General features: G+C 42.8%; 1 protein-coding gene across 1 annotated transcript in view; it reads left to right on the top strand.

The window, feature by feature from the left end:
* The window catches only part of ntrk2a (neurotrophic tyrosine kinase, receptor, type 2a), a 58,855-nt gene that overhangs the window by 34,737 nt on the left and 10,790 nt on the right, over positions 1-13,328 (top strand). The window contains exons 12-14 of the mRNA XM_062562152.1: positions 5,812-6,000; positions 10,167-10,297; positions 13,053-13,225. Coding sequence (XP_062418136.1) covers positions 5,812-6,000; positions 10,167-10,297; positions 13,053-13,225 — 493 coding nt within the window. The remainder of the gene's footprint in view (positions 1-5,811; positions 6,001-10,166; positions 10,298-13,052; positions 13,226-13,328) is intronic.

Below are 13,328 nucleotides of genomic sequence, written 5' to 3'. Positions count from 1 at the left end.
TTATGATATTCCACCACAGTGAAATAAGATTTACTTTTTATTTACCAAGACGTTGAAGACACGTTTGTAAAACAGTTGTGATCCATTTTCATAAATACGTTTAATCCAAACATTTTATCATGTGGAGCATTTTTCTTCATTTCTCCAAGTATCTGGCGCTGCGATGACCTGCTTTAAAGAACCGGAAACACAACAACACACTTTTTTTTCATTTTTCACACCTTAATTCCTCTCGCTGTCGCCTCCGTCCCCACGTCTTCGTTTTCACGTCTCTGACCACCTCGGAGTGCCGTCAGTAGGAGGAACTGGTCTTCCAGTGTGTCCGATGAGAAGGTGAATGTTAAAAATAGAAAAAGACCACAGAGAGATATGGGAAATAAACAAGATGACGAAAGAAAAGCGGGGTGGTAGACACGAGCTACGTGACGCAGGACGGACGCAGGAAGACAGGGAGAGGAGAGCAAATGTCTATTTTTACACGTGGTGGGTACAGAGAAGAGGGGAATGCGATAGGCCTCCGCATCAGGCCGAAGAGTAGGAGGATCTCCTGCTTGTGCAGGCAGATTCATACGGACGTTTCACAAACTGCAAGGCAGAGGAAATTTTACCCATGCAGAATCTATCCCTCTAGTTCTCTGCCCTTTCCTCTTTCTGGACCCGTCTCCCTCATTTGACCTTTTTGACCTTGTATCCATCTCCCTTTGGAAATAGCTGGACCTTTTATTTCAAAGCTACCACAAGCTGCCATTAACCCCTGAGTTGAAACAAGTGCGTACCCATTCAGTGGGTAAAACACACTAATGATACTGTTTACATTACATTTAAATGAATCGGTTGGGTTGCCATAAAAAAAAGCTATTATGAATCGTCCAAAAGTTCCTTTTCTGCCGACTCTCCTTTGTCTGGCTCCAGTCCCCTGCGTCCCTGCATGCTGCTTCCTCCTCGGGTCGATCGATCACTTCCTGTGTGCGGCAGGGTGACGGCACAGTTTAGACACCACCGAGGTTCGGGTTACCAGTCACCTGTGAGTGTGTGTCTGCACGCATCGGGATGGACTCGAGGGTTCACCGAGGCCTGTGAAGAAGTGCTGTGTTTGCCCCTGAAGCCTGACGGCTGCTGACTTCCACTAGTGAAATAATCTCAAATCATAAAATCCACTGTTATCTGTTAACAACTGCTCCTCCTGTTGCTCTCTGGGCATTAGACAACTGAGCGCTTTTAACAGACAGAGTGGCAGGCCCCGATGTCCCCTAAATCCTGTAATAGCCTCTCTGCATCCATCGCCCCGAGCAACAAGCATCGGTAAACGGCTTCAGGTGGTCTGAGGCGTACCCAGCGAGCCTAAGATGGATCAATGCCTGTCACTCACAGGTCTCCTTTTAACTCCACCGCATTGTCGGCACTTTCCAATAAAACTCCCGCTCCATAAAGCCCAAACCCTCGGCCCCCCCCCACAGCAACGCCGCTGTCACGGCAGCGACTTGAAGAGCTGAAGAATGGTTGGCATTGTCTATGACTCACAATCATTGGTGAGGGCTGAATGTTACCTGGAACATTTTTAAGGCCAAAACCAAAACATTTGCATGATTTTGCTTGCAGCCAAACGTCGCTTAAGTTCTTTGATTTAGTACGCGATTGTCCCCCCACGGCAGCAGTTGCCACCCATTCGGCCTTGGATACGCCGCCTGCACTTTGGTTCTTCAACAACGCAGCTCCAACAACATCAGTCAGGGATGGTGCTGTCAGCGCGATGTTGCGATTTGAAATATTACTAATAAGTCCGAACGACTTGTCTTCCCCTCTTCACACAAGCACAGAGGTCAATGAGGCGCTCTGTTTTCAGTCCACAAATTCAAATTCAAATGGAATTATTTTCCAAAGGTACAAGCTGTTTGTATCAATCAATGTGCATTACTGTGGATTCACAGAGTGATGTTGTTGTTGCCGTTTGACCTTTCAACAACACATTTTTTACCGTGGTCAAAAACCTCAACAGAAGCTTGAAAGTAAAACACTGGGATTTGGTGAACCCATTTTAATTGATTTATTTTCACTGAATTTTTGAAAATAGATAGTTAAATTGTAATTCAATGCACCAATTAAATTTACATACCAATAAAACACAATTTCATTGTTTTTTTAGCCAATTAGGAAGCCTCTAGACTCCCTCATCTCTCTGAACTCAGCCATAGCAGAGTCTACCTCTGCACAAAAACAAGAGCTTCAACATAATGATCATCACGATATGGTGATGAGATGATAATAATTATTAAAAGCAGGCTAAACTGTGTGTGGGAAGCACGTCCCTCATTCACATCGTGCAATAAGAGCAGCTGATTTTCAGCTCGGACTGATGTGAAATGAAGGACTAGCTGCTGTTGATATCGCTTAATGGGAACATTCTCAAACAATACCACGCCGTGCCGTTGGTTGCATCTTTAGCTCATCACAGTTGTATATCATTGTATGTCGATAGAACACATCAACTCCATTTCTACATAAACCTCTAATGAAGCAGGCCGTGTGGCCTCGAGGTCATTTATTTAACAATGACACTGTTTATGGGCTGCACTCTGATTGGAGGACAGTATTAACCCAACCTCCCCTCGACAGACACAGCTGTTCAACTAGACACAGGGATAAAGCTGATCCGGAATCAGACCTGCAGTAGCAGTTGTGTAATGAGTGGCAACTTAATTCCGATGGCTTAGATCGTCATTCCTATTATTAACAGCAACATTGTCCCCCACCTGGAAGAGGCCGACACACGCGTGGTCGCAAACAGCAAGGCCGTGTGTTTTATTGACCCAAGCGTCTGCCTGGCAGACTGCGAGGAGCTCCGGTCTCCACCAGTTTAAACATCGGTTCCATGTCTATTAACAGCATTGGGTCACGACCTGACCCCACTTATACCTTCACCTCTGCTGTGCATCTCTCTCTCTCTCTCTCTCTTCCTCCCTCTACCTCCCCATTCTACATCTTATCATCTTCCTTTTACAAAGTCGCTCCCGGTGGACCTTCTCATTCTCACACACACACACACACACACACTAACATGCACGCAGGCTCTTGTTGCCCTCAGCTTAAAGGTATTTATAATGATCCGACCCTGGGACCTCTCTGCGTTAATGATCTTCGGCCCCTCCCAACACAAACACACACACACACACACACACACACACATGCTGACAGACAATAACCTGCTCTCTAATATGCGCCATGTCTTTCTTCTCCCCTTTGTTACGTTGGGATAATTATAAGTATTTAGACAACTCGAACAGCCCAAAACGAACAGCCTCATTTCTTGGATGCAGAATTGCTGATTGAGGGATTTGGGAACGTTCGAGCGGTTTGAGAGACACAAAATGACTCCCTCCCCCCCCCCCCCAGGTTGTGATGCTAAAATAGTCTTTAAGGAGAAAAAAAATATTCCTTCATTTAAGAACATCAATCAAATAAAATGCAGTCTAAAATGCAATATTTGCAATATTTAGTAGCAACTGTTTTTAGGTTTTGATAGATTATCTGAAACCAATTTCCTCTTCTAATGATCTGCAGGTTTTCAGAGAAACTAAACAATTTAACTTGCCTTCATGGGCTGTCAAAATCAAAACGTTATCAGCATTTCAGGAGATTAGAAAAGGGATTAAAAGACTGAAATAACCTTAATAATCTTGAAAATCTCCATTATCAGAAAGATAAAAAAAATAGGTTTACTTTTTTCAACAAATTTTCATTCCCCATTACCTACACGAGCAGGTGATGCAATATTGCATTTTGTAGAGATGCAGACGTGATCCCGAGGTAACTCTTATTTCTAATGAGTGAAAACAATTTACACATTTCTGAGTTACCTCTGAAAATTGCAGGTACATTTTTTTTTATTCTCCAAAACGTGTTTGGTATTCAGTCCATTAGTCTATTCATTGAAAGTGACACATTAGTATACATGTCTGGTCCTGGACTCAGAGAGATGCTACAGGAAGACACTAAAGCTCAACACACACACACACACACACACACACAAACCTATTATGCACTCGCTCTCGTTCTTTTTCTCCCTCTCACAGAGTTTTCAATTCTCACGAGTCACCAACACACGTAAACTCTCACCTACACACACACACACACACACACACACACACACACCCTCGCACACAAACAAGCTCTGTTTCTCCCTCTCAATCAAGGCCCGTCAGCAGGGTAAGAGCCTGATACGTGGCCAGGGACACGGGGAATTAAAGATGTCAACCACTCTTACAATTGAGCAGGACGGACCACATGAGAGGGAACACATGACCTGTACTTTGAGCTCATGGGAAATTAATCCCAACTCACGATACAATATTTGCTTTTCACTAATTCATTGTGTCTTGAGGTGGTCCGGAGAAGGACTGTACGTTCACTCCAAGTGCAATTCTATTCAATAATGTAAAATAATAAGACCCATGATCTAACTGTTCTTTACTTATTTATTTCTACTGACACGTTGAAGAGCTGATAAAAACCTAGATGGAAGCATACAATTGTGCTCTCTAAGAGAGCCCCAAACAAACACACACACACACACACACACTCGTTCTCTCTCGTTCTCACCCTTAAATCAGTGAAGAATGCATAAATTAGTGAGAGGCATGAAAGAGACCGTCACTCACAAGCTTTTATTACAGTCCTCATAGGACTATGGCCTGAAAAGCAGCAATTTGCTAACCCCTCCATGTACCCGAGTGCTAAAGATGATTTACAAGTGGTGCCGGTTATCATTAAGTTACGTTGTGCGGTACCACAGCATTTTATTATCTGTTACAAACACAAGGTTGGTTGTATCATTTACAACAAGTCCTCTTCATGCACTAACATTCACTGTGTTCTGGCTGAAAAAGAGAGTGAATATTGAACAGCTTATTCTCAGGAGTTCTTTTCTCCTCCAGTTTGCTAGATTACATTACATTACATTACATGTCATTTAGCTGACGCTTTTATCCAAAGCGACGTACAATAAGTGCATTTCCACATAGAGACTACAGGCCTTCGTCTTTTTAAGGAAATACATGAATTCTTAAAGTCATGTATCACCTTACCCAGCTTTGTAGAAATACTCTTTCGTTGGCCTCTTTCCTTGACTTCATCCTTAAATTCTGCAGAGCTTGACCTAAAACGCCCAGCCCAGCAAACCTGAAAACAACCACTGTTGTCCAAGGACCTCTTGCTATTCTTCGGGGTTACTCCTCTAGTAGGACTGCTACAGGCATAGACGGTCATTTCCTACACAAAGGAAAGAAATCGGCAGTAGGGGAGATGCTAACTCCGCCTCCTCCTCCTCGAACCTTTGTCCTTTGCTGTTGTTGGTCCTCTGACTTCTTGCAGTGCAGTTGCATACTCAGATGAGTGTTGGCCAGTGCTACGTGCTTAGCCCGTGCATGTGCAGTGCTAACACAAACTGTACTTGACTGTACTTCATGATCATGAACCTCATGATCACATTTAGAGCATTTAAATGAGTTTTTTTTTTTTAGCATTTCAAAAGACACACAATATTTACCTAGTGATCAGTGATTAAAATGCACTCTCTCTAAGGTTTTGAATATAACTGATGTCTCTCCCTCCTCTTAGATGTCTACTGTGATCAATAATAACAGCTTAGCCTCCCCGCTTTATTACATTATCTCTTCAAGCTCTGCCAATAACGGCTTAACAACTTAATTCATCTTCTTGTGTTTTAATACCATTAACAGGACTGAAATGTTCCATCTCACATGCAGGACTTCATTGTCAAGATAACCGAACTCCCTTCTTTCTCCGCTCTCTCAGGGTCCTCTTCAGTGATCAGTAACGATGACGACTCGGCCTCTCCTCTTCATCACGTGTCTAACGGAAGCAACACTCCTTCGTCCTCAGAGATGGGCCCTGACGCGGTCATCATCGGCATGACGAAGATCCCAGTGATAGAAAACCCCCAGTACTTCAGGAGCACAAACAGCCTGCTCAAAACCGACACGTGTGAGTAGAGACCTCCAGTATCTTTCATGTGGCCCAAAATGGACTGTTGTACAAATGCCAACTACGAGCAATGTGCTGCAAAGCAGTCAAGGCGGCTGTTCCTGTGTTATGCGTGGGGCATAACCATGGCAACGTCTCTCCCCCCCGCTGTCACGGCAATGACCTTGGAGCTTCCCGATGATAAGCTGTCATTTCTGAGGGAGAAGTGGGTGACAGAAAGGCTTCCTTTTGTGTGTGTGCGCCCCGGCATTGGTTAAGCATTAGTCCACACACACACACGTCCACGTGAGACTTGTGCGCACGCTTCACCACAGCTGAAGGCAGCCAAAGGTACAAGGTTCCGTTACAGGGCGCGGCGGAAGTGGAAAAGGAGAATACAGGAGGAGAATATAAAGGAAATGGGAGATAAAAGAAACACGAGGAGATCCGAAGGAGACAGCCGTCGAATAGACAGAGAGCACACACCGATATTGACCCAGTCCATCAGCATGACATTAGGACTATTGGCAAGTAATAATAGCTTCTCCGAGCTTTGGCCTTGCGATGCAATAAATTGTGAAACCGTGTGTGTGTGTTTGTGTGCGCGTGCTCTTATTATTGAGGGCACAGTTGAAGGACATAAATTATAATTAGAGGTTGACCTCTTTGGTTGTGCGTTATTACTAAAAGATAGACTGGGATTTACGGCAGAGAGACAGGTACGAGGGCACTGAGGATCAATGAGCATCAATAACATACTGCTGCGTATCTCTATGTGTGTGTGTGTTTTTAATATCCTGCAGCCATTACAGCGATTACTCTGTACCCTTCTTTTCCTCGCAGACAAGCAGCATAAACACTCAAAGTATCTGACCGATCATTTGGCACTCTTCCTTTTTTTCCCCCGCATTTGATGGAGGTGCTTCGGCGAAGGTTCCCTCCGTCGCACGCCACGAGCTGAACTCCTCTGAAACGTCAGTCTTAACCAGCCTTCTGGCCCGCAAAGTCAAATACCGGCTTAAACGCAGACGATGGCACAGGCCGCTCCCTGGCAACAACAAAGCCACACTTACTCAGCAGAGATGATGGCTCCTGGTGTAATTATGGGATGGCCGTTAGCTGTGTTGCAAAGCTTCAGTTGTGCGGCTCACCACTGACGTTACCACCTCATCAGCAATAATGACCTCAGATGAGCGGCTGTGGTGTGGTGAAGGCTTTTTGAAACACTCCAACGGACACTTCCTTCAGTTGGAAACACTGTGTGTGTTTGCGTGATCCCTCATAGTCATTATACCTACAAAGAATGTCAATATGTAAAGCAAGGATGGATGTAGCATGGATTTATTAAGTAAAAGTAAAATATTCAAGTTTTATCAAATGGATCTTTTGAGGATATTGTGCAACTCTTCCGACCTCGCTCTACATTCTGGAAATAGGCTTCTGTGGTGTCTTGATGAGAGTTTAAGGAGTTTACCGTCTTTGTGTTAAGCTAAGCTGAGCTAACTGGCTCGAGCTGCATGTCACACCTGTTGCCATGAAAGAAATCAAAAACATTTCCCCGAACTGAAGAAAATCCTTAAGCGAAACCCCCAAGAGGAAACGGTTGCTTCAGTAGCAGCCACAGCCCTGATGTGGAGGAGACTCTTCTGTTTCTTCTTCTTGTGACGTTACACTTTCCTCTGGGCTTCGTCAATTTTTCCCCCTGTTTTGTTTTCCAGCAAATTGTCTGGGGTTTTAATTTGTTGTATCTAGGGAATGAGGATTAACATTGTTCTGGAAAATGTTATTCACAAGTCGACATGTGCGCACACGGACACACACACACACACACACACACACGTGCACTCTCAGCTTGTGAAAAGGTCACAATTAGCCACACCTGAGAGGACGGCACGTTGTTGGGAGCGTTGTTGGCTGAGCAGAGGAAATGAATGAGTCATGACATGAAGCACATGAGGAACTTGCTGGAGAGAAGATGTGAAGTCTCTGTTGGTTGAATTTTGAAAGCATCTGTCAAACTTAGTGGTCTCTTTGACGTATGCCGTTGCTTGGTTCAAATAACTGTTTTGTGTCAGCTTGCAGGGTCATGGGACGTTTTTTTTGAGGTAAAAGAGGGAGAAGAGGAAGTAGATGAGGAAAACAAGGAATAATTACGTCCCGAGACATTAATTGATCTGGTTGTTTTTAAGATGCTGATTAAGGGGGGTAGGTGTGAGAGGGGCTCTTTTGGGAAATGTGGAGCGATCTGAGGACAGAGGAAAAGGACACATGGGAAAATATGGGAGAGGAGGTGGTTGATGGGAAATATTATTCCTCTTGACGTTAATCTTGTCGGTGCCATCATAAACAAGTGATGGAAAAAGAGCGATGGAGCAACAGAATGGGGAAGAAGGTGTTCCTGGATGTTAATGTTTAGACGATATTGATTAAAAAGTGATAAGCTCAGCAGAGGAAGAGAAATGAGAATATGGAGCGATAAATGATGGAGCAGCAGGATAATAAATTAGTGGAAATTTAGAAAAAACATCAGAGAGTGTGTAAAGTTTGGTAAATGGGGAATAATATTTCCGTGTTAAGAAAATATTAATTAAGCAAACTGATTAAGGAGAAGAGGGGTGATGTTTAGCACAAGAGATACAGTTCAATGATTGGAAGGCTGAAAGCAGTGAACAAATGGCCAAGACAGAATTCATGAGAAATATGAGGCCATCCAAAGTAAAATAACTTGATTACTATGCAAAGCAATTATAGGAACATTTTGAATACATGAATGCAAAATCAGTTGCAATGACAACAATAAAGACACATTTAAAAATACAACAAAACAGCAGGAAAGGCTGTGGGTACAACGCAACATTTTCCTGCCAAAGTGAAGAAAAGCAACGGGAAAAGACATGGTCTGCACTCTTCAATTTATTTCCTATTTGAGGATGTTAATTGCAGGAGAATTGGTGCGAGGCATTTTCATGGACGACCGCTTATTACACAAGCTTTGTAGGAAATGGTGCAGTGAGGTAATTAGTTGGTTAAATAGTGTAGAAGTTGCCTTGTGGGTATGAGTGTATTGTGTGCCACTGCTGCTGCAGAGGGAGTTGTGTCATACTGCTGTTTTTTGTGTGCATGTAATAAATATTAAAACATATATAGATAAAAACACTGACTGAGCCAAAGGGATAACCCTACTAACCTTCATCTTTTAAACGTGTTTAGCCTATTGAGCAGTGTTTATACAGATGTCCTAAATACAATCTCCTAAATAACACCAGTACAGCGGTGCACCCCCACTACTGTGCACGGAGAACGTTACGCTCACACATGTCCCCCCGCAAAACAACGGCAGGTGGGAACCAAAGCAACAAATGTGGCATGAAACAGCAACTCAAATGTTGAACATTTTCTGCCTTTTAGGTTACATTTTTAAAACATTTTTTAGTAGAAATACTACAGTAAAAACATGATTTGTAGGATACAGATTTATACTGTACAAGGCCTACAAACACACGTGTCTGTTCTTCACCACCGCTCTTTTGAATAGTGAACCTGATTCTCTCTCCCTCTCTGTGTCTCCTTCTTTCTCCGTCCGTACCATATTGGGTTATGCTGGACCTCTGTAGCTCACAGTATAGATCGATGCGGCATCTGGTTTTAATGTGATATTCTGAGTGGACAGCTTTTCTTCAAATGCACCTCTTGATCACATCAGAGATAAATCTCAGCTATTGGTTGCCTCTATGTATGTGTGTGTGTGTGTGTGTTAAAGAAGAACCCATGTGCATGTGTTATAGGATAAGACGGGTTTCCTTGCATGCATACAAAAAGACGGGGCTTAGCAGGGCTGTAGTACGGGAACAAAATGATGTGTAATAACCATCGTTAATTTGAAACACGAGTTGCAAGTTACTTATCAAGAGGGAGCAGATGTGTAAACTAGACATGACACAGAGAGAGAGAGACACACATTTTCTAAGATTCACATTTTAGTAAACAAAGAAACCTGTATAAAATCTCCCATAACGGCTCCCCTTGCCATAAAAGATACATCTGCTAAATTATTTCTTTCTCTTTATATCCTTATAATTGTGTTGTCTGGTCATGCTGCCATGATATCACACCGACAGGCAAACAAAAAACACAATCCAAGACAGACACCTTTTTAAAGGGAATTTTTCTCTCTCCCCTTCTTCCAGTTGTCCAGCATATTAAGCGACACAACATTGTGCTGAAGAGAGAGCTGGGAGAGGGAGCTTTTGGAAAAGTCTTCCTGGCTGAGTGTTACAACCTTTCACCTGACCAGGAGAAGATACTGGTGGCAGTCAAGGTAATGTTGGTCTTACTTAAACTTTCTTTACTGCAAAAAAAAGACACAGAAAACATGTACCTATGATCCTAAGTGTTTTGTTTCCTTCGAAAAGGTACATTACAGTATAGTAATGTACTATAGTAAGTACAGTATATTTTACAGGAAGAAAGAGCCCTCATCTTGCAGACTTTGTTGTTACATGTTGCCTTATTGAGTGTAAAATGTGAGATTATTAGGGAAAGGAGAGAGAGAGAGAGAGAGGGCTGAGCCAAGGGAAAAAAACACTCAGTAACTTTAAAAATAAACTTCAAACTAAGATCATCAAGTCTGCATGACAAACAAGTGGTTTGAAATTACAGCGAGGCTTGTTTAAAACAAGATACTTTGAAAACTCTTGCTGAAGTTATTGGCTCCTCACTGGCTGAATATATTGTCTCTGTGGGCTTTATTGTCTTTAAATTAATACATATTTACAGTTTACAGCAGATAGTCTTGTGCTTCTTAGAGGATACTTTGAACGAATGCATGTTTGCCCCCTCCGTTGCCTCTACTAGGGCCCCTCTCAAGAGTTTCTCTTTCAGCGGGAGGTGGAATTACACTCGAACCGCTGACTTCCAGGGTCAAATTGAATGGTTTCCCAGGGAGCATCCTCCCATCACATGTTTCCGTTCGTGCATCTCTCCATCAAGGATGCTTTCTCCGCTGGTCTGCGGTGAAACACAATCTTATTGGGGGGAGATCTTCTCATTAACAATACATGACCTGTGAGAGCCCCCCCCCCCCCCCCCCCTCTCTCTCTATCTGTCCTCACTTCCTCTGTCTTCCATTCCTCACCTCTAACTCTCACCTGCGGTACTTTTGTCCTCTGCAGCAGTTCTTTCTACTGCTCTCCTTTCCTCAAATCCAAATAGTTTTTTCTCTGAAACGCGGATGTTTGCTGCCAGCTTAGCTTCAGCTCAGCTCTGAGCTCTCAGTCAAATATGCACCTGCAAAGCCCACGGAAGCACATTTCTTTATTGAGGGACCATTTCCTCTGTGATGCTGTGCAGAATGTAAAATCTTAAAACATTATACTATAATCTACATTCAATTTACACTGAAAATAAAGGTCCATAGTTGTGGATGCATGTATTTGAATCATTTAGTTATTAGGGTAACTTCATTGATTGTCATTGACTTCCTGTTTTTTAAAAACTATGTTTTTCCAAATTACCTGACTAGCTTGTTTAAAAGTAATATCAATGGCATGGTGATATTGCAAAGTTTGCAGAATTTTCCGGAATTTCATTTAAATTTTCTAACATTTCAGTGGATGCACATATTAATGATCTACATAATGCAGCTCAAAAATGTGTCAGTACCAATACTAATTATTTCTTTACCTTTGAGCCGGAAGAAAGCATGTTGAGCTCTTCCCATTAGTACCTGTACTTGTGCTGCACTCTGCTGTGCATGCGTCATTAGAGAAACATGCACACAACATCAAAATAACCTGCACTCAATGATAGGCCTTAATGTTTTATTGTTACTGTACATCATACATTTAGGGCCCATCTACCAATGGCACACTTTGGCAGGTGCAGATACAAAAAGTAAATACTATATGCATGCTTACACGTTATTGAGCACCTAGCACTCTCAGTAAGGTTCCCTTTGCACATGTAAATGTGAGTGAGTACATTCCTGGGCGAGAGGTTTTTGATTGCTTATTATTCGTCCAGGGACCGGAAAATCTGCAGACTGGATGACTAACAGTGTAATATTATGGCTTCTGGCCTGGGAATTAACCCAGCATTGAGTTCAGAGACGTGATAGTTCATACTGCAGCTAGATGTTTCTGGCTCACTGGAAAAGTCTCTGAATTTAACATTAAGTATGGAATGAATCCAAAAGTTATTAAATCATTCCCTGGTAAGAAGATATGCTGCTAGATTATGGTTGATAAATTACCTTCTTCCAAGAAGTTGCTTTCTCTAAAGGAGGTTGGAGTGCAGGGTTTCATACTGTATCCATACTGTGCTTATCCAGCACCATCAAGTAGTATCACATGACAGCCTGTGCTTGATCATGATACATGATTGGAGGAATATGTGGGTGGGTGGAGTTACACTCTGTCTCATTTTGCTGCTACCTCGGCGATTGAGCGGAGAATCGCTGGTCATTTCTATCTGCTTGAGATTTCTGAATGACTTCCCCTTGTCCTTTAAACCTGTATGTGTAACAGGAGCTTATTTCTGAGATGTTAGATCAAAGACACACACACACACACACTCAAGGTGGAAATGGAACATATATCCATGTCTTATACTATAAGAGGACTATCAATTATTCATGTGGAACAAGAGGATGATTCTATTTTTCTCTTCTTTTGATGTAGAATGAGTATAGACCCCATACCACGTTTTTCTCCCTCTCTCTCTCTCTCAATGCCAGCTTTTATGTTTCAGCATTTGAGAACATCCCTGACATATTTCCTGATTCACTGAAAGGGGAAAGGATTTGTGGGAATATGATGAATGTAACCATTGTTGTGCATTGTAATGGCTGACATAAATAAGGTGTTTGTTCCTGCTCGGCCATTTCTATCAGTCCTCACTTGGTGTCTGTGTGCCGAGTGGCCGTGACTCATTTTTACAAGACATTTGCTTTCTTTTCCTTGTGGACATCAGCACAGGACTGGATGTGCTGTGAAAATGACTAGTTGGCATCGGTGCGCGCGGCATAACGTGTGCATTTGTCAGTGTATCAAAACGTCCCTCCTTTGTCTGTGCAGACGCTTAAAGAGGCCAGTGAGAATGCCAGGAAGGACTTCCACCGTGAGGCTGAGCTGCTGACCAACCTCCAGCACGAACACATTGTCACTTTCTACGGGGTCTGCGTGGACAGCGACCCGCTCATCATGGTGTTTGAGTACATGAAGCACGGAGACCTCAACAAGTTCCTCAGGCAAGGCGGTTTTTTTCCTCTTTACATTAAAACATCATCAACGTGGCATCTGAGAAATTTGATTTTTTTTTATATATATATATATATAAAAACAAAGGAATTA

The sequence above is a fragment of the Pungitius pungitius genome, chromosome 5 (genome assembly GCF_949316345.1).
Source record: "Pungitius pungitius chromosome 5, fPunPun2.1, whole genome shotgun sequence".
NCBI classification, from domain to species: Eukaryota; Metazoa; Chordata; class Actinopteri; order Perciformes; family Gasterosteidae; genus Pungitius; species Pungitius pungitius.
The sequence above is the reverse complement of the archived record's forward strand: the minus strand, read 5'-3'. Positions and strand labels throughout refer to the sequence as shown.